At 37.1% G+C, this 27,481-nt stretch overlaps 1 protein-coding gene and 1 non-coding gene across 2 annotated transcripts; one reads left to right on the plus strand and one right to left on the minus strand.

The window, feature by feature from the left end:
* Window positions 1-807: 807 nt before the first annotated feature.
* On the plus strand, window positions 808-914 carry LOC127088572 (small nucleolar RNA R71). Its single transcript, XR_007790403.1, has one exon. It is a non-coding gene; the product is annotated as a small nucleolar RNA R71 (small nucleolar RNA).
* A 22,063-nt stretch (window positions 915-22,977) lies between these two features.
* On the minus strand, window positions 22,978-25,824 carry LOC127083087 (uncharacterized). The gene is made up of 3 exons (XM_051023323.1): window positions 25,446-25,824; window positions 25,058-25,333; window positions 22,978-24,768 (listed from the first exon to the last, which is right to left on the minus strand). Exons 1-3 carry the CDS (start codon window positions 25,758-25,760, stop codon window positions 23,062-23,064), a joined length of 2,298 nt encoding a protein of 765 aa, XP_050879280.1. The 5' UTR covers window positions 25,761-25,824; the 3' UTR covers window positions 22,978-23,061.
* Window positions 25,825-27,481: the final 1,657 nt, after the last annotated feature.

A 27,481-nucleotide genomic window follows, 5' to 3' on the forward strand; every position in this document is an offset into this window, starting at 1 on the left:
GTAATGGCATTGGCTTGTCCTCTCGGATTTTGTTGAGGTTGTCCAGGGAATTGTCCTCCAGGTGTAGTCTGAGGGGCTTGGTTTAAAGCTACCTGAGATATCTGGGTTTCAAGCATCTTGGTATGAGTAACTATTTGGTCAACCTTGGTTCCTAACTGAGTAATCAATTCGTTAACATGAATGTTTTGGTTCATGAACTCCTTGTTTTGTTGGGTTTGAGCGGTGATAAAATTTTCCATAATTTTCTCAAGGCTCGGCTTTGGTGGCACAGGTTGCATAGGTTGATTTGATCTTGGGGCTTGATAACTAGGTCTCGGAGGTGCATTATTTTGGATAGGGTTATTGTTTTTATAGGAGAAGTTCGGGTGATTCCTCCATCCAGGGTTATAGGTATTCGAATATGGGTTCCCTTGGGTGTAGTTCACATGCTCATAGTGGGTTTCATTTAATAGACTGCATTCTGCAGATTGGTGTCCTTTGGTTCCACATATCTCACAATCTGACGAAACTGCGGCTACAGTATTCGGGTTTATGCACATATGCTCGACCTTAAGGGCTAATGCGTCCATTTTAGCTTGCATCATGTCTATAGAGCTTAGTTCATGCACTCCTCCTTGGGCTTCCTTCTTCTCAACTGTCGCTCGTTCGACTCCCCATGATTGATGGTTTTGAGCCATATCTTCGATGAGGGCACTAGCTTCAGGGTAAGGTTTGTTAATCAGAGCACCGCCTGCGGCAGCGTCGATGGTCATCTTTGTGTTGTAATAAAGTCCATTATAGAAGGTTTGAATGATTAACCAATTTTCTAAACCATGATGTGGGCATGCTCGTAACAACTCTTTATATCTCTCCCAACCTTCGAACAACGATTCTCCTTGGTTTTGGGTAAATCTAGTTATATGGTTTCGGAGAACGGCGGTTTTACTTGGGGGAAAATATCTAGCAAGAAATACTCTTTTAAGGTTATCCCAAGTCGTAATGGAATTGGGTGGAAGGGAATCTAACCATGATAGGGCTTTATCTCTGAGGGAAAAAGGAAATAATCTTAAACGTATTGCCTCAGGAGAAGCTCCATTGGTTTTAAAAGTGTCTGCTAATTGAAGAAATATTTTTAAATGTTGGTTTGGGTTCTCAGTAGCGAGACCTGCGAATTGTCTCTGTTGCACTAGTTACAACAGGGATGGTTTAAGTTCAAAATTATTAGCTGGGATGGTTGGGTTTACTATACTAGAACTAGGTTCTTCATTAGATGGTTGATGGAAGTCCTTAAGAGGTCTTTGGGTTTGATCTTCGGCCATAACTCTCTTAATTCTATGAAAGAATAAACGTGCGCGAGCGTAACGTTCAGGTTCCTCCAGAGGGTATACTAAGCTAAAACTTCCGGTGCTGCGAGTTCTTCGCATTGATCGACGGGAAATAGCCTAAGTCTAAACGATATAAAAACAGGGAAATGAAATTTGACAAAATTGGTCCCCGGCAACGGCGCCAAAAACTTGATGCGGTGTTTCGCAAGTATATGAACGCGTCAGAGTAATATAAAAGATTGTCGAATCCACAGAGACCAAGTGTCAATCTATCGTTATCTATTGTTATGGTGTTTATCAAAGGCAATCAAAATAGGTGTTTTTTGGAGTGTGCAATGAAAATTAAAGTGTTGAATAAAGATTAATTGATAAAGACAGGGTCGAATGTAATTCACGTAATCAATTAATAATCCAAGTACTTGCTAATAGAATTGCTTATGGACAGTGTTTCCTACTTTGAAAAGAACTAATTTAACAGGAACTGTCGCTTTCGCGTATTCAGAACCGAGTTGTACTCCCTAATCAAACCCTCTTATTGTCACTTATAAAAAGGCGCGCATTGCATTAGAGTAGTAAACCTATTTTTAAGAAATATAGTATCTTGACTAAGTTGAAAAGTATTATAACCTGGATTTCTTAACCAAAAGAGGTTCTCACGAACCAGACTCTAAACTTATAAACGCGTCTGAAAATAGTTTTAAAATCTCTTTTCTTCTTAAGTTAAAAACTCCTAATGAACTAAACAAAGTGCTTTCGCTGTTTTTAAAATAGTTAAAAACAATTAAGTTTAAAAAGACGTTGGACGGCTTTCGATCTTACCCAACGGAAATTAAGTGCGGGAAAACTTAAGTTGAAAGTTAAAATAGCCCTTAAGTGCTTCTACGAACAATTGTACGGATTATCGGTTCAATTACGATTCTTACATTCTAACCTTATAGATTTAGTTAGACATGGTAAAGTAAAAGTGCATTAATTTAAATAAAAGTAGTGCGAGTGCGGAAAGTAAATAAAAGTAGTGCGAGTGCGGAAAGTAAATAAAAGTAAAGCGAGTGCGAGAAAATAAATAAAAGTAAAGCGAGTGCGAGGAAATAAATAATTTAAAGCGAGTGCGAGGAAATAAATAATTTAAAGCGAGTGCGAGAAAATAAATAAAAGTAAAGCGAGTGCGAGAAAATAAATAATTTAAAGCGAGTGCGAGAAAATAAATAAGATAAAGACAAGTAATAAAAACCTGCTCCAATCGGAGAGTTGAATAAATTGCAAAGCGGAAATGAAAATGGCGGCAGGATTAACTTCCTTCCAAAGTGCTCCAAACTCGATTACAGACTCTATCACAAACTTGATTACACAATTGTGGTAACACTCCAATGCGAAGCGATTACCACTTTATAATACTGAATATATGCCTAAATGAAACAAAGTTGCTCTGAGTTTGCCTCTGTTCTAAGTTTGGATGATTGTAAAAGTGATTTCGAGTTTCTATTATAAGCAAGTAAAAAGATGGAAATGACAAGGATGCCCTTCAACTTGAAAATGGGAGGGAAAACTTTTCCTCTTGTGGCGCCCGCCACAAGGCAATGGCGCCCGCCACAAGGCCAATCTGAGGCGCCTTAGTGGAAGTAGTGGGGAACGTGGCAGTTGAGGGAAATTGAGCTTGGACACGTCATGGCAGGGTCTATGGTGCCAGCCATGGGTTAGGCCACAAGTACAAAATGCTGAATTTTAGAGTTTTTAGCTCTTTTTCACTCCTTTTCTCCATCGGGGCTTCGATTAAAGTAAAAACCTGAAAACAAAGGAAAACATAACAATAACACAACAAAATAACAATAAAACAACTAGAATGCATGTGAAATCGGAGTCGAAAATATGGTAAGTTTCAGTGTTATCAAATACCATGGCTTCTCGTCTTTGATTTCTTCAACAACGAACACATGAGTTGGCCTATCAAGACGCATCACAGATAAATTGGGAACTTCATTCCAATACCTCACTACAATCATTGATGCCAATGTTGCAAGAGCATCTGCCATCCGGTTTTCATCTCGAGGATATGATGAAACTCAACCTTTGTAAAGAAAGTTGAAATCCTCCTCGCATAATCTCTATATGGTATCAAACCAGGTTGATTTGTCTCCCATTCTCCTTTGATCTGATTCACAACCAAAGCCGAATCACCGAAGACATCCAAATACTTGATTATGAGATTCATGGCCTCTTCAAGCCCCATAATGCAAGCTTCATATTCTTCCATGTTGTTTGTACACTTGAAAGTCAATCTAGCTATAAATGGTAGATGCGTGCCTTGAGGAGTAATGATCATTGCCCCAATTCCATTTCCATATTGATTAACAACTCAATCAAATACCATTCCCCAACGGGAACCAGGTTCTGGCCCTTCTTCAAGCAATGGTTCATCATAATCTTTCATTTTCAAGTACAAAATATCTTCATCAGGGAAGTCATATTGTACTGACTGATAATCTTCAATTGGTTGGTGAGCTAAATGGTCAGCCAAGATACTACCTTTAATTGCTTTCTGAGATCCGTATTCGATATCATACTCTGACAACAGCATCTGCCAACGGGCAATTCTCCCAGTTAAAGTAGGCTTCTCGAATATATACTTGATTGGATCCATTTTTGATATCAACCAAGTGGTATGATTCAACATATACTGGCGCAGACGCTTAGCAGCCCAAGCCAATGTGCAACAAGTTTTCTCAAGCATAGAATACCGAGTCTCACAGTCGGTGAACTTTTTACTGAGGTAGTAAATTGCAAATTCTTTCTTTCCAGTCTCATCTTGCTGACCAAGAACATAACCCATACTATCTTCGAGTACAATCAAATACATGATCAATGCTCTTCCTTCAACAGGGGGAGACAAAATCGGAGGTTGAAGCAAATATTCTTTAATACTGTCAAAAGCTTTCTGGCAGTCTTCGATCCAATCACAAGACTGATCTTTCCGAAGAAGCTTGAATATGGGCGCACATGTGGCAGTTATGTGGGAAATGAATCTGGAAATATAATTCAAGCGGCCGAGAAAACCTCTGACTTGCTTCTCAGTTTTGGGCACAAGCATCTCTTGTATTGCTTTGACCTTGGCGGGATCAACTTCAATACCTTTCTCGCTGACAATGAAGCCCAACAACTTACCAGAACGAACACCAAAAGTACACTTATTGGGATTCAAGCGGAGTTTATACTTCCTCAAACGCTGGAATAGCTTCAATAAATGCTTAACATGTTCCTCTTTATCAATTGACTTAGAAATCATGTCATCGACATATACTTCAATCTCTTTATGCATCATATCATGAAAAAGAGTAGTCATTGCTCTCTGGTAAGTTGCACCAACATTCTTTAGACCGAAAGGCATCACTCTATAACAGAATGTTCCCCATGGTGTAATGAATGTGGTCTTCTCCATATCTTCGGGTGCCATCTTGATCTGATTATATCCGGAAAATCCATCCATAAACGAAAAGACTTTGAATTTAGTAGTATTATTTACCAACATATCAATGTGTGGCAAAGGGAAATCATCTTTTGGACGGGCTTTATTCAAATCTCTATAGTCAACACACATGCAGACTTTTCCATCTTTATTCGGCACTGGCACAATATTGGCCACCCATTGCGGATACTCAGCGGTCACAAGGAAACCGGCGTCAATCTGCTTCTAAACTTCCTCTTTGATTTTCACATCCATATCAGGATGCGTTCTTCTTAACTTCTGCTTGACTGACGGGCATTTTGGCTTCAACGGTAATCTATGCTCTACAATCTCTGAATCCAACCCAGGCATGTCTTGATAGGACCAAGCAAATACATTTGAATACTCTCGAAGAAGATCAATCAACCCCTTCTTAGCATCTGGACACAGTCGAGACCCAATCTTGACTTCCTTCACATCATCCTCGGAACCCAAATTGACTAGCTCGATCTGCTCTTCAAACGGCTGAATAATCTTTTCATCTTGCTCAAGAAGACGAGATAATTCCTCACTCACTTCTACATCACTTTCCTCCTCGGCCTCAAACACAGGGAATTCAAAATTTGGAGAAGGAGAAGGATCATTGTATTCAATGGGGTTATGAACCAAACTGCATAATGATTTGATATTTTGATTTTAGAGAGGTGAATTTGTGACCAAATATTATGCAGATGGACAATTATATTGTTTATTTATGTTTTTTGTGATTACCATTTTTAGAATAAAGCAAAAAGTAAAAACAAACATCAAAGATGTGGATGAATAAAATTAATTTTATTAATGATCAATTTGAAATGCCCAAACAATGTTCACTTCTCCCTTAGGCATAGGAGAAGGATTTTAAAATATAAAAGCAATTACTTAGATCGATGCAAAATAACAGGAATATCAACGGCAGTCTTCCTCTTCACTATCCTCTAGCACAGCAGCTAAGTGTTGTTCATTGCCATGAATGAACCCTCCGCTACGGAAGCTAAGTTGCATATCTTCAGATCTAACAGTTGAAGATCCTTTCTGGAACCCCAACCCGGTTCTGCCTTTGTTGTCGGAGACCTCTGCCATGCGCCCCACTAATCAACAACACCTTCTTCAACAATTTTCTAAGCATCTTTCAGCGAGGACATAGATGCCCCAACTCTCTTCTCAACAGCAATAGATAAGGCTTGGAACGGAGTTCCAACCTCATCCTCAACTTCAACATACGAGAAAGATGACAGATGGCTAACCAACAACGCCTTCTCTCCTCCAATAATCACTAGCTTGCCATTCTTGACAAATTTGAGCTTCTGGTAGAGAGTGGAGGTAACAGCCCATGCCTCATGAATCCATGGCCTTCCAAATAAACAGCTGTAGGCCGGGTTGATATCCATTACTTGAAAAGTAATATGAAAATCACTCGGATCTATCTTAACCGGAAGGTCCACTTCACCAATTACCGTTTTGCGAGAGCCATCAAAGGCTTTGACAATTACACCACCGTACCTCATGGGTGCTCCTTGATAAGATAACTTTGACAAAGTTGACTTTGGAAGCACATTGAGTGACGAATCGGTGTCAACAAGCACATTTGACAAAGCATCTTCCTTACAGTTCATTGAAATATGCAAAGCCAGATTATGATTTCTTCCCTCCTCAGGGAGATCTTCGTTACAGAAGCTTATTGCATGAAGTGATGTTAGCCACAATGTGATCAAATTGATCCGCAGTAACATCTTTCTCTACATATTCTTGTTCAAGAACTCTCTGCAGTGCTTCTCTGTGCGCTTCAGAATTCAAAAGCAGAGACAACATAGAGATCTTTGAGGGAGTCTAGAGCAGCTGCTCAACCACATTAAATTCGCTCCACTTGATAAATCCGAGTACCTCATCATCATCATTGGCTTTCAAGTTGCTGGATTCACCAGACTTATCCTTTGAACAACCAACTGGATCTACATTAGGCACCTCCACCTTCTTATCAACAATTGTTTCCTCTTTACTTTCTGGGACCACCTGCCCAAACACTCGACCACTGCGGGCCACCTTCGTTACATCAACAATGCTTACCACTGAACTAGTCATAGGTAACGGGACCTCTTGACCATTCTTCATCATTGTAGCATTGTACTGGTACGCTACAACCTTATCAGATGAATACGGGACTGGGCCCGCTAACCGTATTACCAACGGCGATACTGATCTTTGACTGACATTCTTATTGTTGCTGCTATCATATTGGATTACCAATCTCTCTTGTTGCTTGAAAACGGGCACTATGACATTGACGCCATCATCTACATGACGGGATTAAACAATCTGGATCATGCCTTCATCCATCAGACGTCGGATGTCCCTTTTCACCACATCACACCCTCTTGGGTTCATGCTACAAATAACACAACCATCATGGTCATGTTCATAGTCACTCACCAAACAGATATCCTTGTGCATCTGCACCAAGGATCTTCGGATAAACCGGACATCAAAAACCTTGAATTCTCCAAGACAACCGTCCACCATATTCACTGAAGAGTTCCCATGAGCGGGCAAAAGGTTTGATTTCACATTCGGTGCGCGGTCCTCAAAGGACACCATACCACTCTTCATAAGCTTTTGAACCTCATATTTCAATGGATAACAGTTTTTAATATCATGTCCTGGTGCTCCTTGATGAAAGCACAACGAAGCTCAAGTTTATACCACCAGGGAAGTGGTTCTGGGATCTGCGGTGGGTTCCTCGGTTGAATTAAGTTCTTGAGAACTAGCGAGGGATACAGCTCTGCATACGACATAGAAATCGAGTCAAAAGATACCTTCTTCCTCTCAAAGTTCTGCTGATGATGATTTTTGTTGGTATTGTTGTTGTTGTAGGTGTTCGTTCTTTGTTGCGGTTGTTGTTGCCGATGTTGATGTTGTTGTTGTTGAATTGGTGTTGCTTGTTGATTAGAAAATACCGGAACTACTGATGACACTTGATGATGATGATGTTGACGGGGTGGTGGATTTCTTCTGACCTAAGGCCTCCTCTGCCTCCCACTGATTACTACGTTCGCTTCACTGTCCTTTTTCATGCTGAAACTACTGCCATACCTCTTACTCGTTGATGCCTCATCTTTTGACAAACATCCTTCACGGACTCCTTCTTCAAGTCTCATCCCCATATTTACCATTTCGGTAAAATCACTGGGGGCACTAGCGATCATGCGTTCATAATAAAATGAACTCAGGGTTTTCAAGAAGATCTTTGTCATCTCTTTCTCCTTCAAAGGAGGAGTGATCTAGGCAGCCAACTCCCTCCATCTTTGCGCGTATTTTTTGAATGTCTCTTTGTCCTTCTGAGACAAGAACCTCAACTGGTCTCTATCTGGCGCCATGTCCACATTATATTTGTATTACTTCACAAAAGCCTATCCCAAGTCGTTGAAAGTGCGAATGCTTGCACTATCCAACCCCATGTACCAACGGAGTGCAACACCAATCAGGCTATCCTGGAAGTAGTGAATAAGCAATTGGTCATTATCTATCTGAGTTGACATCTTGCGGGCATACATCACAATATGACTGAGCGGGTAAGAGTTCCCCTTATACTTTTCAAAGTCAGGCACTTTGAACTTCACCGGGATTTTGACATTGGGCACCAAACATAACTCGGCAGCACTCTTCCCAAACAGATCTTTACCTCTCAGCGTCTTCAATTCCTTGTGTAACTCAAGAAATTGATCTTTCATTTCGTCCATCTTCTCATGAACATCCGGACCCTCAGACGGCTCGGAATGATGGATGGTATCCTCTACGCGAGGCAAAGTATGCACCACGGGAGCTGGCACGGACATGATCGGGCTAGATACCGGCATATAAGCAAAGGTAGGCGCAAAGCCTTCTGGCACAAAGTTGGGCGGCATTCCCCACGGGAATCTGGCAGGCAGGTTTGGTGCAAACTGGGCGGTAGCAGCAGGCATGGTAGAGGTAACCACTTCTAAAGTAACAGTCCTCACGGGAGGAGTTGCAGGCATTGGAGAAGCTTGACTCTGAGCAACAAGAACTGACTCCATCATGGAATTCAGACGGGTGATCTCGTCCTTCAGCTCTCTGTTTTCTTGCTCCAAATCTTCCATAATTTTCTGATGATTGGCTCGAGTATTGTACTGGTGAGTCAGCTTGGCTAAAGCACAGAAGAAACACCAATCAGACACCTGGCAAAAACCTGCTTATGCAAATGATGCATGAAATGCAATGTTTGTTTATTTTTATTTTCAAGGAACTTACTATATCATTTGCAAATATATAATATTTAAATGGCAATTGCAACAATTTGGATATGACCAAAAATCTCTTTTTATTTATATAAATTGGAAGGATTACACTGAGTACAATTTCAGAAACCAAAATAAAAAGATACAAGAGAAAAGGAGACTAGTCATCCTAAGGATCCCTAATAACAATGTTAGAAGATCTGACTGAAGGCGCGTACTTCCTTCGAATGCGACGGATCTCGGTCTCAAAAGAAGCCTTCATCTGAGTCTTCTCGAGGACAAGTTGGTCAACAATCTTCTTCCAAGCAACGGAAGGCTGAGGCATGCTAGAAGATGAAACTTCTGGCTCTCTCTGTCTCTTCGTCACTCGGTCTTCAAGTAGCTCAATCAGTGAATCTTTGTCTTTAGACTCCAACTGCAACTCTTCATGCTTCTTGCTCAAAGCACGAAAACGCTCTTCCCACATATCCTTCTCTTGCTTCATCTTGGCGAGTGCGTCTTCCAACTCCTCTACATCTTGGTTAGGGAGAGTTAATGACTCAACCACAACCATAGACATAGGTCTTTCACAAGGATAAGGCATTTTCAACTTCATAACTCTCTTCTTCACCCAAAGAGTGTAAGCTTCCAAAGCTACACAATTGCGCGGACCAAGCTCGGATCTTCCTTTCCTATGCACATTATGCCAAGCATGCACAATCTTCTGCTTCAAATGTTGGGGATCTTTACCCTCTTGATAGAAAAGACCTTCTAACAACATGTTATTAGGTTTGTCTCTCAAGGGGAACCCAAGTTGACGACGAGCCAAAGCAGGGTTGTAGTTAATTCCTCCTTGTGTACCAATGAGAGGCACATTAGAGAATTCACCACAACTATCAATAATCTCCAAATTTCTCAAAGATAGGTCATACCAAACTATATCATCATTAGTGAGAGACATAAGTATCTGAGACCACCTTAGACATTGTTTGTTCTCCACAAAAGCAAGCGTCTGAGGCAAGTACGAAATAAACCACTTGTACAGAAGAGGAATGCAACAGACAATCGTTCCACCACCCTTAGAATTCCTTAAATGCAAAGAGAAATACATATCTCCCAACAAAGTAGGCATAGGATTCCCAATCAAGAAAAGTCTAATGGCGTTAACATCAACAAATCCGTCAATGTTAGGGAATAAAGTTAATCCATAGATGAGTAACACAAAGATAGCTTCAAAAGCGTCCACACTACCAGCTTTAGCAAAAGTAGTAGCTTCCTTGATGAGGAAAACAGATGGCAACCCAAATAACCCTCCTTTCTTCACCCAATGAGCCTCTATCTCAGACTTCTTCATGTGAAGAGCTTCAGCAATAATACTAGATCGGGGAATATCCTCCAATCCACTAAAAGGCACTCTACTAGAAAAAGGTATACCCAAAAGATGAGAATACTCCTCCAATGTAGGCACAAGCTGAAAATCTGGGAAAGTGAAACAATGGTAGAGAGGATCTTAGAACTGCACTAACACACTCAAGAGTCCTTCAACCACATCAGCAGACAAGATAGACAGAAGCTTCCTATGACGTTGTTTGAAGTCCAAGGGATCTAATACAAAAGATTCTAGCTTCCTTAACTCTTTCAAGTCGGGACATCTGAAACTGTACTTCTTAGTGTTCCTTCGCCCATAATCCATGGTCTGAAAATATTTGCAAATGATACCTTAGTTCCTTGAAATTTTTGTGTGATGAATGTTATGATGTGCATGAATGCATGAATGCAACAATCACAAATAAGAGATCACACACAAGGCAAACAAAGGTCAAGGGATGAATCAAATCATTGTCAAGATCAATCATCTATTTTGGTGGATTATGGTTTACACCTTATCAACACCCAAGTTCCATTGATATTGACAAGACTTGATTGGATCAACCAAGAATCAAGGGTTGGTTGCAAGTCACGAGCATGGAGTCTGGGTAAGAACCATCCCAAAGGAGTGAGCTAAGGATAAAAACCTGTAGGTCATGTTCTAAAAAGTTCCCAGAGGCTTGATTCCATCTATCAGATATTACAGGTTAAGATGACTGACTCATCGACCCATAATATTCTCAAGAGAAACTCGTCTGAGTGTAGTATCGCGTAACAACTGTTATCAAGTCTACACTTGAACAGTTTCCGTACTACGTCCTAAATAGGCCAAGATGGGTTACGTGTTCTAAGGTCCTCAGCTTCTCGGACCCAATTAGAAATAGTAATGCCTAACCACAAATACTTGTGTGACATTTCCAAATCCAAAGGAGTCTCCACTGAGCAGATGAATCTCAAGTCAACTTGTTAAGGACTACTCCACACAAGTCGAACATGACTATACCATCCTTCTATTTTAATTGCACTCAAGTTCGGGTTAGAACTTATCTCACCACTCAGAGATCACCAAGCATAACAAGCATATTATATCACACATACATATATACAAACATCACATATATACAAATATATTCACACAAAAAGTAGACTAAACCCACTGGAGACTACTCCCCAGCAGAGTCGCCACTTAATTTCTGTAGTGGGAAATTCATGATCATCAAGCTATTGACAAGCTAGAGATCAATTAACAAGAGTCGTCACCGCGCTTTTATTGTTTCCAAGGGAAAAGGGAAAAAGTACGAACAAAACCCAAAAAAAGTAATAAGTTTTCAAATAAAAACTAATAAAAGTCAGAGATCACAAGTAAGGGGGTTGGTTACATAGAGGGAAGATGTTAGCACCCAAAGTATCCTAGGTACTCCTAGGGAGCCCTTTTGTGTGCATATGTATTTTGTACAAAGTGATGTTTACAAACAAATAGAATGGGGGGATGAGAAAAGAAGTCATTAATTATATTTTTTGTGTTTGACAAGACCTTCGGACTTGTGCCTACGTACCAACATAAAAATGAGGGATCAAAACCTCGTAGTTCGTGATACAAATTTTAAAATGGGTGCATTGATTTTAATAAAATTTAAGTTTGAAAGGCACAAAGGCCTACAAATGGTTTGAATGAGTTAGTTCTTTTTGGCTTTTTGAAAGTTTAGGTCAAGTATAGTTAAGTTTATTCACAAGTTTGATTTGAGAAAAGAATTTTGAAAATGCAATGGCATAAGGCCAAAGTTTCTACCTTTTTGAAAAATGGAGGAGAGATTTTGAAATTAAAGAAATGGGGAGAAGATGAAGAGACTATCCTATGTACAAAATTAAAAGTTTAGAGTTGAAAAGATCTGACCAAGTGGGTAGCAATCCAATAGACAAGAATGTCAAGTGAAACCCAGAATTCCCTTGGACTTTCAGAATCAAGCAACACACAAATGCACAATTATATTATCTTGAAGATCAAGGCGTCAAATAAAGATGGCCTTATCCAAGCTTATCCATTCCATGATCTTCTTCAAAATAGCCCATGCAACAAATGAATTCCACAAGTCACAGGTTCAAAATAACAACTACACCATGATCATGTTGCAGATGAATCTTAGAGAGGTCTTTAAAGATGTATCAGATGAATTTCAAATTGCAAGCACTTGGTTCTTCAATAAGTTGTCATTCGCCAAGTCCATTAGCACAGGAAGGTTGCCTAGATTCTAAGTCCATTTGTCAAATATCAAGCCAACAGTCCACTCAAAAGTTTTTTTAGGATTTTTGTTATTATTATGTACATTAATGGTCAAAGACCACATAAACAAGCAAAGTATACACAAACAAAATATATCACACAATATGGTCCAAATGGACAAAGTGAAAATTGCATTAACATAAACAATTAGAATGATATGAATAATGGCAAATGAAATAAAGTGCTAAAAGTAAATTGCATTAAAGTAAAAGCTTGAAATTAAAAGTTAGTAGTTAGTAGGTTAGAAGTTAGTTTTTTTTTGTTTTTGCTTTTGCTTTTCAAGACATTCTTTGGAGAACACTCAACCCACTTATCACAAGCATGGATCCTTGAACCAAAACATCTTCCAAAGGAAGGAAAGAAAGCCAAGTTTCCACACAATACCATGAAAGAGGGGAGACTTACAATCTCACTAACTAGAATGCTTATGCCTTTTATGTCACAAATTTAGCGCTATGTTAAGCAATCGTAATTGGACTTATGTAGAAGTCACAACTATTTGAGGCCGGGCAATAGAATTTTGGTGTTAATGCATGTTATAGACATAGTATAATGGACTATGCTCATGAAACGTACCACACACAAAAAGAATATGCAAAAGATGTGGCCTAATCTCATCCATACTCATGTTAATTTTTCAATCAACTAGCATTAGGACTTTGAGATGTCATAGGCCAAATGGAGTGAATGAATGAAGAAGGGGAATAAGATGAAGTGGGAAGGGGATGAATGAAATCACAAATTGGTCAAAGGAGGACTTTTACCAAATTAATATCATTCATTCATTTTGGGAGATGGAATGTACATTCCATCAATCCCCTAAATCCAATGATATTAATTTGACAAAGTCAAATCAACCTTGACCAAGGCCCAACAACAACAAGCAAACTCAAACAAGTCAATACAAGTGGTCAACAAAAATAATTGGCATTTATTCAATTAAAAATAATAAAATAGTGCATTTAAATCAAATATGGTTTGTCCAATTCCTAAAATCTTATCAAAACACCAAAGAAATGGCCATGAGATTTATCATAGGTCAAACAAGGTCAAAGGACCTTGGAGAAATTTTTTTCATAATTTTTGGACATTTAAAAAGATTTTTAAACAATTAAAAACAAATGCAAAATTAATTAATTCATGAAAAATATTAATAATGATCCAAAAAATAATTTTAATTCAGAATGTGAAAGAGAAAAATATTTGAATTTTTTTGGTGAAAGTCCCATATTTTTTGGATCAATATAGAATTTAATATGAATTATTGAAAATAATGCAATTAAAATAAAAATTCAGAAAATCAAAAATACGTGGACCATTTGATCTCCCTCATTAATTGAGGTGGCATACCAGATGGTCCCTAGCGTGCGTTCCACATGGTCTTGAGTCAACAGCGCTGCACAGGTGGTAATTAAAACCAACACTCATGATTAAAACATAATGGATGGATCATGTGGTTCAGAGCCTTGCCAATGCATCGCCGGAGCCAGAGCTCCGGTCATCTTCTCCGGTGGACCTCATCGGACTGGTCCACCATCAACCATCACCAAAATGAAAAGCAAGGACATGATCTTAAAGAAAAAATGGCACTGAGCTTGAATCTGACCTCAATTCACTCTAACTCCAAGTATATTGAGAGATACATGGAGTTGAAATTTGAGGTACATGAACTGAGTTGCTTCGATTTGGCCTCAAAGCAACTCAATCTTCTTGCCTACATTGGTAGGACTTCAGACAACCAAAGAATCAATAGAATAGAGCAAGAATTTGACAGAATCCAAAAGTTCAAAATTTCTGGAAAATACCTTCAATGTAGGTCTGGATTCAATTGATCTTGATCTTGCTTGTGCTTGATCTCACTCCACTTGCTTGCAGAAGAAGGATTAGATGATTGAAAGGCTATGGATTCCTGGAGAATTGAATTTCAAAACAGTGGAAATTCAATCTCAAATTCAAGAGAATTTTTCAGGCTTATCCTTTGCAAAGTGAGGGTTTGAAATGGGGGATCAAAGTTGGCGCAAAGGTGTGTTCATTTCTGAGCAATTGAAGCTCTATTTATAGTTGTAGCAAGTGCTAATTTCACCTTCAAATTCACTTTCCAAAATTGGCAAATGGTGATGTAAGTGTGCATGGGCGCGCACAGGCCCATGAAATGATTGCTTGAGGTCCACAAATGAACATTGGATGTTCTGAATTAAGCTTGGATTGCAAGGCAAGTGTGCATTGATGTTTGAAGTTTGATCCTTGCCAAGTGATGTCACCCTGTTTATGCCATGCGCAACCTATGCATTTCTTGTCCAAAATGAATGAATTTGAGCTCTTTGGAAAGGTGAGATCAAGAGGAACAAATTTCATGTTCAACACTTTTTCATTTGGAGCTTGGAACTGGGAGAAATTTGAGGTGGAAGTTTGGAAATTTTTGACATACCAAAAGTTTTCTAAGTGTCAAGCCATATGTCTCAATATTCCACATTGCTTAACTTTTTATATGAGATTCAAATGAGAAACGTTTCTTCATAAAAGTTGTAGATCTCTAAAATAAATTCAAAATGGTCACCAATTTCATGCCATTTGGATTTGAAATGATAGAGTTATGCATTTTTGAAGTTTGGAAAAATCACTTGATCAATGGTATAGGTCAAAAGTGACCTATAATGTAACCTCATATCACATGCTCAAAAAAGTTGAATTAGCTCCCCCTCCAAACATCAAAGTTGAATTAGACATATTGAATTTGATTGTGTAACTTGGAAATATTTCATATCATAAAAATTGAGCAAGTTATAGCCTTGGGAAGTTGACTTTCAAATTAGGGTTTAGACAAAATGACCTATAATGTTTCAACATAGAAAATGATTTTCCAAGAAAAACTAGATCTAGGTCTCAAAATGAAAGTTGTTTTTAATGTTATTTATAGTAAGTTTGCTCTTGGAATTATTTTCATATGGTGAAAATTGTATGAGATAGGATCTAGGGAGACCTAATTTTGATCAGATGAATCCATCTGGCCAACCACCATCAACCAACTTGCTAACTTCCAATTCTCTTGACTTTCTTGGCTCATGGTAGATCATATATGCATAATATGATGATTTTTGAAGTGTCCCTTTAGGAATTTTATCAATTGGTGAGATAGCTTGTTGGAGAAGTTACTCAAGATACCTAGTTAAACTAGGGTTTCCAAGGCAAATCACCTTCAAACTCTTGAAGGAAACTTAATAAGTATAACATGTAGAGATAATTGAGACTCATATATGATGTTCATAACCATTCTTGAATCAATTCTTGGTTGTGCTTTTTGTTCATGAGGGTCTCAAACCCTAGATGTGAACTTGATGAATCAATGGAGATCATGCCCTACCTACAAAAGAGTTAAGCAAATGCAAAGACATATTTTTGGTATTTTGGTTAGTGAAATGATAAAATACAAGTATGGTATAATCACAAAGTGTTTGGTGATCTCTCCCAAAACAAACCCAATGAAAAGGGGTAAGGAAGATGCCAAGGTATGATCCCAATGCTAATGCTTATGATGAAATTGTATGAGGGATCTTAGGGTCAAAATTGGGGTCTTACACAATGCCATGTTAATTTCTTGAATTTCCATGTGTATGATGCTTATTTTGACATGTCCACCTCTTTGATTAGTTAATCAAGTTTATTCTTGATCTATTAATTACTTTGAATAATTAGCATTTTCCCTCATTCATTCAAGTGATCATAAGCCTTTTGGTCACCTGATTGGGTTATAACTTGGTACGTGCACTACACCGGATTTCAAGTTCAAGACACCATTCCAAGACTCTAAAGGCAAATGGAAATCAAGGACCTGATCATTGTTGGACTTCATCCATCCTTTTCTTTTCCTTGTTCATTTAATACTAAAATCTTTTTGCAAATAAATTCAAAAACACTTAAAAATACGATTTGAATTGTATGCCATGAGCCTTAAGCAACAGAGAAGAATGAGAGGGATTATTCATATCCTTGTTATGAATATCTTTGAGTACGAGACATATGCCCCCAGTTGTTCAACGTATTCATCTCCATTCATAGACTTTAGTACAATTCAAATCAAGACAATTTTTTTTCAAAATCTAAAATCAATCACAACCCATCAAGTCCAATTTTTTGCATTAGGGAGTCCAAAAGATTTTTCACAAAGGACATGTTATTTCCATTCTACCGTAATACGAACAATGCCTAAGCCTCTCACTAACATCGTTCACTAAAAACAACCAATAAATCCGTATTTTCTACCAGGAAATATGGAGCTCTGATTTTCTAATTGCATTATGAGAATATGTAGGCACGAGGGTTCGAATCCTAGGTGAGCACACTGATTATAAACTTATTCCCCCTTGATTAAAATCAATCGTAAGTAACCTTTAGATAATATCACTCATTCATGCAAAGAACAATCAAAATGGTTCTCATTGATTACAATAAATGTGAGAGGTGTTAATACCTTCCCCTTTCATAACTGACCTCCTTCTTCTTTTTCTCATCCCCTTGGGTTTTATCGATATTTTCCCCTTCCTTTGGAATAAATAAAGTCTGGTGGTGACTCTGTTGTATCTTCGAGCGTGCGATGCGCTCAGGTATTTTTCACGGTGCAACAATGGCGATTTTGAAAGCATTGGAAGCCATTGAAGGCCAATTCTTCAAGGATTTTTAGATGCAATCTTCATCTTATTGCTCGGTATTTGATTGTATCGTTAAGAGCAGCTAAACATATCTAAGTTATATTTTGTTTGATGAACTTATTTTGAACCTATTGGGACATATGTTTAATTTGTCATTGCATGAATAGCCAAAGTTATATTTCTATTTGATTTCTTCTTATGTATAATGTCTTTTTTTATGTAAGATACTCTTTTAATCTGATCATGGGCACATAGGAAATACTGACCATTAGTCTATGCGTTGGAACTAAGACAAATATTGTGCTTACGCTAGTTGAATAGGGATAGGAGACCCCGAGTAATGGCTTTTGAGTTAACGCATTGTTGCACCTAATTTCACTTATGCCGGTTAAATAGGGATAAGAGACCCCGAGTAGGAACTAGTGAGCTATACACCAAGGGGTTGAGTATAATGATTTTGTTAATTCGACATGGAAATATAACAACATTATCATTTGTGTAATTAATTAAACAACAACATATAATAAATAAGGGATTCTATACAAAACCTGTATGCTTTCGCATTATTTCATAACAACTTTTATCTTTCGGATTCAAACTTGAACCCCCCCACCCCACCCCAATTGTTACTTTCTACTATTTGTACAACTACTATTTTATTAAATAGCAGTCTCTGTGGATTCGATATCCTATTATTACCGCGACACTATCGATACACTTGCCGAGAAGTCATCAAGAACCGATGGAGCATGTAGATAAAGTCCTTGTTTGGCTTTCATGAACCCCTAGAAGTGGTTACTAATGGCATCCCTGAGCTTTATGAGAATGCAACCCATGCTCAGAGAGTCGTTAATAAGGAAACCAAGAAGAAAGACTGCAAGGTCGCATATTTCATTCAATCAATGGTAGATTCAACGAATTTCGATAAGTTCTCTCAAGCTGAATCGACGAAGGAGGCATGGGATATTCTTGTCAAGTACTATGAAGGAGGTGAGAAAGTCAAAGTTGTCAAATTGTAGACTTTGCATCGATAATATGAATTGTTGCAGATGGGAGAAGATGAAAAGACTGCAGAGTATGTGTCAAAAGTGCAGAATCTCGTCCATCTCATGAAGGGTTGTGGTGAAACCCTAACTGATAAGATGATAATTAGAAGGTAATGCATATGTTGACCTCTCACTTTGATCACATTATCGTAGCTATTCAAGAATCCAACAATCTTGAAACCATGAAACTGGAAGATTTGGTTGGTTGATTGAAGGTGTATGCGATTAGGATTGTCGAAAGGAAAGGGGTTCAAGATTTGATACAAGCACTGCAGACTTAGGCTTGGAAGAAGCACGATGGTTCCAACAAATTCAGAGGCAAAGGAGACAAGACTCAAAGTAAGAAGTCTTGGTCGAATCATATGGTCATTGACAGGGCTTCTGAATCCTCGAAAAGAGGAGAAGGAAATTTCTATCAGAAAGACAAAGAGAAAAAAGGTGTGCAGTGTTATAATTGTGAAAAATGGGGTCACTTGGCCAAGAATTGTTGGTACAATAAAGACAAGGGAACGACAAAAGACAAGGAGGAAGGAGAAAAGGTATGGTGGTTATGGTTGCAATTGCAGATGACCATGTCAACTCCAACATTTGGTTCCTCGACTCGGGCTGCTTGAATCACAGGACTAGTCGAAAAGTGTGGTTAGCAGATTTTGACTCGTCTAAGAAGAGCAAGGTAAAACTTGATGACAATAGCTCGTTGCAAGCAAAAGGTACTGGCGACATAGTTATTTAAAGGAGCAATGAAGGGAAAAGTATGATCAAAGATGTACTTTCTGTACTTGGAATGAAGTGTAATTTGCTAAGTATTGAACAACTGGTAAAAAAGGTTTCTCAGTGATTATGAAAGATGGAGCCTTAGAACTATTCAACGCTCAGAATAATTTGGTCTTGAAATCTCCTTTGTCGAAGAATAGAACATTCAAGACCATGATCAGTTCGACTGAAGTACAATGTCTAAAAACTGTTGTCGACCACAAGCATAGTTGGTTGTGGCATTTGAGGTTTGGACATTTGAACTTTAGATCACTCAATCAACTGATTACTCAAGATATGGTAATTGGTATACCAAGTCTTGAGATGCCTGACAAACTCTATGAAGGTTGTCTAGTCGAAAAACAATCCAGAAGGTATTTCGTTTCGACCATTCCAATGAGATCCTCATGCATACTCGAAGTTGTACATTCAGATGTATCTGGCCATTTTGAGGAGCATACCATTGGTGTAAACAAGTATTTTGTTTCGTTCGTCAATGAGTTTAGTTGAAAGCTGTGGATCTATATGATCAAGCAAAGGGACGAAGTATTCGAAATCTTTAAGAGATTCAATATGCTTGTCCAAAACCAGAGTGAGAAGAAGATCAAAGTTATGCGAACAGATGGAGGTGGTGAATTCATATCCAAGATGTTTGAAGAGTTTTGTGGAAAACATGGTGTCGATCACGAGGTAACTTCTCCTTAAACGTCTCAACACAATGAAATAGAAGAAAGAAGAAATATGACCATATTTGACATGGCGAGATGCATGCTGAAGTAGAAGAATCTGCCAAAATCCTTATGGGGTGAAGAAGTCACCACTGTTGTTTATATTCTGAACAAGTGACCTACCAAGAAGTTGAAGACCAAGGTTGTTGAAGAAGTTTGGAGTGGAAAACGACCATCAGTGAGTCATCTGAAGGTGTTTAGATCTATTTGTTACAAGCATGTTCCTGATGTAAGAAGAAGGAAGCTTGATGACAAGAGTGAACCTATGATTCTGGTAGGATATCATAAAATTGGTGCATATAGGTAGTTCAATCCAATTAATCAGAATATTATGATGAGTCGAGATATTATGATTGATGAAACTTCTTCCCGGGATTGGAATTCTAGTGATGCAATTGACAAGCCATTGATGAACTATGATTTCAATGAAGCAAGTAGTGATGTCGAAGTCAAATATGTTGTTGATATTCCAGTCAAAGTCGAATCAGTTATTGACATGCCTGGCACATTCGAAAAGACCTCAAAGAACTAGAGCTCATCCAACAAGACTTCAAGACTATGAAGTGACTGGTGTTGGTGAAGTCACACTCGATGGAGAATTAGTTCATTTCTTCTTACTTGCAAGTGTTGAAACAATCAACTATAATGAAGCCTTAAACGATAAACAATGGAAGTCAGCTATGGTCGAAGAGTTACAAGCAATCGAAAGAAACAACACATGGGAGTTAGTCGAATTTCCAGCATATACAAAAGCTATCAAAGTGAATTGGGTGTTCAAGTTGAAGCACAATGCTGATGGGTCAATAGAAAGACATAAGGTGAGATTGGTAGCTCGAGGTTTTCTTCAGAGAGCAGGAGCCGACTACTATGAAGTATACATACCAGTAGCAAGATTAGAGACTGTTTGACTAGTAGTTTCCTTGACATGTAAGCAAGGTTGGTCAAATTTTCATTTAGATTTGAAATAAACCTTCATGAATGGTCCCTTAGACGAAGAAGTCTATGTCACACAACCTCTTGGGTTTGTGATGCAGAAGGAAGCAATGAAAGTGTATAAGTTACACAAAATGCTTTATGGCCTCAAGATGGCACCTAAGGCATGGAACAAGAAGATCAACTCATACTTAGTCGAATCGGGATTCGTAAAATGCAAATCTGGGTATGGTGTCTATGTTCAGGTTGTGGCACAAGATATAACAATCATTTGATTATATGTCGATAACTTGTTAGTGACTGGATATAGATTGGAGAACCCATCAAAGTTCAAAGAGATGATGATGAGGGAATTTGAAATGTTGGATTTGGGAAACTTGTCTTATTTCATATTCATGGAATTTCAAATGTCGAAGCAAGGTTTGGTGCTACATCAAAGAAAGTATGTCAAAGAGATACTTAAGAGATTCAAGATGGATTATTCGATTCCTGCATCTTCGCATGTCGAACCAAATTTGAAGTTGGAGAAGCATGGAGAGGAAGATAAATTTGATGCAACTTTGTTCAAACAAATTGTCGGATCTCTGAGATATATGTACAATAGTTGACCTGATATAGGTTTCTCAATAGGATTAGTGAGTATATACATGAGAGAACCAAGAGTGTCACATATGAAGGCTGCAAGAAGAATTCAAAGATACTTAAAAGGATCAATAAACTATGGAATTCTATTTCGATGAGACTCTTAAAGCAAATAAGATATGGTTACTTTCTATTCAGATGTTGATTGGTGTGGAGATAATGAAGATTGAATAAGCACGACTGGTTATTCCTTTCAAATATTTGATGCCTCAATCTCGTGGTGCTCGAGAAAGCAACTTGTGGTGGCATTATCATCGTGTGAGGCTGAATAGATACAAGAATTCTATGTTGCATGTCAAGAAATCTGGATCAAATATGTGCTGGAAGATATCGAGACGAAGTGAAGAAACCTCTGGTGATGCAGATCGACAACAAGTCAACCATAAATTTTACGAATAATTCAGTTTTGCATGGAAGGAGTAAGCACATTGAAGCTAGATTTCACTTCTTAATGGATAAGGTAAATCAAGGTGAACTTGAAGTAAGATATTTCTCAAGTGAAACACAATTGACCGACATTTTCACCAAATAATTGAAGATCGGCAGATTCCTGAATTTGAGAAAGAAATTATGAATAATTCAGATCGACTATGATTAGCTATGTTTGATAACTTGGATTATAGGAGGTACGTTGAGATATAATATAATCCAAGTTGTGTGCCTCAAGCCCAAAGTTAACTAGGGTTTAAGATTTGTTACTTACTTAGTAGAGAGTTTAGTTAGTTGTATATAAATACATATAATGTAGTTCAATTTATATCATTCAATAATATCAATCCTTATTTCATATTCTCTCTTTCTCTCCTCACTAAAAGTGTCTCACGCACTAACATCGTCATCATTACTTTGAAAATTTTGGGATTGAATCAAATTATATGGATTAATGAGGAAATCATGAATTATAAGATGCATGCAATTTGAAAAATATTTAACCGTTTAAGTTGTTTTTCAAGAATAATTTAATTTTTCTGATTATTATCTCAAAAATCTATTTGAATGGTTGTATATGTTTAATGAAGGGCAGAGAAAAATAAACAATCCCATATTTTATAATAAACTCTTACACATACCATCACGGTTGGAACAAATAACTGTGATGAAATGTTAAAAAGCGCAAGAATGATGTTGCTGGGATTCGAACCCCATGACCTATAAATTATTTCACAACGGTTGTTTTCATTACTTGTTGTTATAAGTAGTGCACTTCCTAACTTATAACCACATTCACTCGCCCGTTGTGGAAACTATCATATATACAATCACACGCTACCTAACAACCATTATGAAACCGTAATTATATGTGTTTCTAAATTGTCATTATACGTATTTTATCTGTAATAGTGATATATCTAATTTTATCTTATCTATCTGATTTTAAGGGAAAAAATAGTAATTTTATTTTGTTTTGTTTTCATTTTGAATGAGAGAAAGTGGATGTTCGATGGATTGACAAAACGGGGCGTCCATGAAACATTTTAACAAAATGAAAATCTACGTCAAGGTCAATTACATATAACTATGGTATGGGGTATATATATGGAGAGATCAATTATATAAAACAAAAAGTAAACAAATGATATATATAACCACATTACTAACTAATATTTCTCCAACCTTTTCCATGATTTTCTATGATGAACACATGATCCTTCAACTAGTATTAGCTCTAGAACCAAATATGGCTTCTCTTGTTACTAATCTAATCCCCCTTACCCACAACTCAGCCATTTCAACCCCACCTTCACAAACAAAATGCACCTCCTTATTTTTTGTTGTAACAACATGAAACATTCCCACCTCATCAACATCAAACTTCTTCCTACGGTTCCATCGAAATTTTTCACTTGGTCCAACCTCAGCCTCTTTACAAACAACGTTTCTCTTATTCGATTTCCCCCAACGTAAGATTCCAGCAGCACCAACCATTACCAGTTGTTTCCTATGTGGCAACCCTTTACCACACTTTGTATGTTTCTTCACACGCGCACCACACAATACTACTCTTGTAGCCAATTCATCCATTATCACATTCTCTGCAGCATTTCCTTTCCCATTATTTTCTCTTGCAAGTAAAAGTGCTGTTTCGTGTCTTTCATTCTTAATATCACATTTTGCTCCATGAGATATCAAAAGGCCACACATTTCTCCATTACTTTCTCTGGCAGCTAACATCAATGGTGTATATCCATTTTCATCAAAACTATTCACATCATAATTCCCTTCTTTTAGTAGTTTTTCAACATTGTTTATATCTCCATAACAAGCTGCACGGTGTAGAGGATTCGCCTCGGCTAAAGTACTAATATTCAAACATCCCTTTTTAAGTGCATATTCAAACATCACCTTATGAACATTTTCACCATTTTGTTTCAAATCTATGATATCAAGAGCTGTTAAACCATGTTTGTTTTTAAGATTGGTTACATCAGCTCCGGCATGAAGAAGCAACTTGAAAGCCTCCACGCTACCCTCTGAAGCAGATATCATGACAGCTGAAAATCCATCCTCATTTTGCTCATCTAGATTTATGTTTCTGTTTTCAATGAGTTTTTTCAAAGCCTCTATGTCGTTCGCGCGAGTGGCAAATAACAAAGCTGAAAATCTAGACGCATTGCTTGATTTAACAACCTTTCCGGCTCTAATTATATCCAAAACAGCTCTATGATAGTCTTTAGTCCAATGAATAGAAATTGCTGTTGAAGTTGCGCAATGACCGAACGAATTTACTATCCCCAAATCAGCTCCTGATGATACTAAAACTCTTAGACACTTCTCATGTTTATACCTGGTGCAAATCATCAATGCCGTGTCACCAAATTTTGTTTGTGAGTCCAAGTTACAGTTACCATTAATCAAACATTGAAGAATGTTGCATAATCCAAGCCGTGCAGCCATGTGAATAGGGTGTAGATTCGTTTCTTCAGTAGTTTGAAGTGCTAATTCTGTATCAACCCCATTATTGAGAAGTATATTTAATGCTCTTTCATTGTTGCAAATGATGGTGTGGTGCAAGAGAGTTCTTCCAATGTGAAAACTATTAGGTGAGAGGTAATGGAGAAGCATATTGAGTATAGTGCCAGTGGATTCAAAATATTCTACAGCACACCATGTGATCGGATAAGGCTCGGCTAGTCCGACACCAACACGAAGTTCTTCTCCTGTATCTGTTTCCCAAGACCAAGCTCCTAATTTAACCTTGATATCAAGTCTTACACCAACCTGCAACAGTAGTTTAACAACATTTATCTGCCTGCTCACCACAGCAGCAAATAATGCATTGCAATCAACATTGGTGTGAAGAAATGGCTTTGAAGATTGAAGCAAAATCCTATCGATTGCATTGATATCAACTCCTTGCTGCAGACATACCAAAGAAAAAGTGACACTTAGTTGAGCTACATTCACCTTTAATTTTTACGAATTAACAATTTTGTCCTTTAAATTGTACGATCAACCATTAGAAAGTACAACATGTAATCATGCTCTAACGGTCCTGCATGCATCTGATGTCCATGCACAGTTACCAACTGAACTGACTTATCGGGACAATGAAAATACTTTTTTGGTTGATATGTTACAAAATCAAAGATAAAACTGTTAATTCTTATGGTTACAATTTCAACGACAAAATAGTCTATTCACTAACCTTGATGAGTACATCAACAACCTCAATGAATCCTCTGCAACAAGCAGAGACAAGGGCGTGAACTGCAACCCGAGGACGGATCATATTGGACTGCATAAGCAGTTCAGCAAATCTAGCCCGTCCGACATAGCTTGATTCGAGTAAAGCCTCTTCACATGCAAGCTGTGAAGCTCCACCATTGATAAGAACCTCCAATACATTAAGGTGTCCTTCTCTAACCGCCGCTGTTGTAGCATAGCCACGGAACAATCTCACATTCACATTAGCTCCCACATTCTATCAAAACACATTCAATAACCAAATTAAAAACTGTCACCAATTCAGAATTCTCATGATTCAAATCGTCATAATTTTCAGAAACAGTAAACAACATTTAATTATTACATACCATTAATTTACGAAGGAGAGTCAAGTTTCCGGAATGTGCAGCCAAAAACAGAGGAGTGACTTCAGTTTTAAACTCCTGATACACCGAGTTAACTCGATGAGGCGACTCATCATGAAGCGAAATCTCCGTCGTTTTGGACTTCAACATCACGGTTCCGATAAAGTTAACATCCACAGATGAATTGGCTACACATTCCATAGCAGTATCAGTGTCACCATGATGAGCAGCATCTACCAGAAGCTGTGACATTTCTGTTTCGAAATCAATTGGAAAAACCTGTTTCCTCAAGGCTGAACCGGAATTCATCATCACCATTTTCACAACAATCTATTAACTCTCGGAAACTTAGAGAGAGAGAGAGAAATGGGGCTTAATGTTGATGTTTAATTATATACTGTATTAAAATTTGTTTTATTTTTGGAAAATATTTTGTTTTTGGTAACCAAGATTAATTTTAGTCTAAAAGATCGTAAATTGAGTTGTCTAAAGTGGTAGCATTTGTACTCTTCAAAATAAAAGACAGTGACGGCCTTATTCCATATGGCCTGCTTTATTATCTTATCATATATATATATATATATATATATATATATATATATATATATATATATATATATATATATATGATAAAAAATTAGATAAGAATATAATATAATATTGATATGATAAATTTATGATATGTGTTTAATGCTTATATGATAAGAAGTACACTATTATAATTTTATTATTTTATGTATTTGATACAAATTTAATAGTTCCATAATAAGATATGTATTCTATTCAAGGTACACAATTATTTTTGTTAAATAATTATCTATATTTTTTAAATTTCTATAATTACTTTTAATATTTATAAATTTATTTAATAAGAATATTAAAATTATTAATTTATTTACAATTTTAATATCTTTATTTTAGTCGATTTATGAAAATTGTTCATTTGATTTCATATTCAAACCATTTTGGTATTTCTCTTATCTTTTTGCAATTAAATTTGATGATATGTCAATTTTTGAATGCTATGACATTTGTAGAATTTAACAATTTGTGAAACTTTAGATATAAAAAATGGACGTGATATAATTTAAAAATGAGTCTTTCAATATTTAATCTTATAATTTATAATTTTAAAGGATAATCACTAAAAAAATTTCATATCTTATTTTATTGATTTCAAACAATTCTCAAATTTAAATTATGAATTTTAACTAAAAGATCCTCGACAGAATAAATTTCAACATTAATTTATTATATTATATTTTAAAAAAAAACACTAAATAAAGGTCTAATATAATATAATTTTTTCATATCATATCTCTTATCCTGCTATTTAAATAAATTGTATATTTAAAAGTTAGTTTTATAAAGAATTTAAAGTTTTTTTTATCAAGACATGTGTGAGGGAGAATAGCAATATCTTAATTTGACATAGTTTAGGCGGGAAGTCTTTAGTATAGTTTGAGAGTCTTTGCATTTTAAGGAAAGCTTGCTTAGACAAAATCGAGACATAAGTAGATAAAAAAGGGGGACTAAAACACGTTTCCATGGTTTCATGAAGACTAGATTCCGTATAAAGAACATCATTGGCCTTGATACATAAGGTGGAAGGGTATCTAAAGTTGAGGATATTAAGTTGGTAGTCCATAATCACTTTGAAGAAATATTTAAAGAGCCTCGTAAGAGGAGACCAACTCTTGAAGGAGTTAGCTTTAAGCAGCTGAATTCATAGGAGATTAGAGAATTGAAAGCTCATTTTTTGTTCGAGGAAATAAAAGATGTGATTTGGAGCGGTTTGGGGGATAAGAGTCCAAACCCAGATGATTACAATTTTGGTTTCTTTAAAGTTTGTTGGGAGATTCTTAAGAAATACATCATGATATTTGTGAATGAATTCTATTGGGTGTCGAGATTCTTAAGGCAATTACAACATCATTTTTAGCTTTGATTCCAAAGAAGGACAATCCTCAGTTAGTGGAAGAATACATATCTATTTGTTCGATTGAAAGTTTGTATATGATCCATGCAAAGCTCTTATC

The sequence above is a fragment of the Lathyrus oleraceus genome, chromosome 5, assembly GCF_024323335.1.
Source record: "Lathyrus oleraceus cultivar Zhongwan6 chromosome 5, CAAS_Psat_ZW6_1.0, whole genome shotgun sequence".
NCBI classification, from domain to species: Eukaryota; Viridiplantae; Streptophyta; class Magnoliopsida; order Fabales; family Fabaceae; genus Lathyrus; species Lathyrus oleraceus.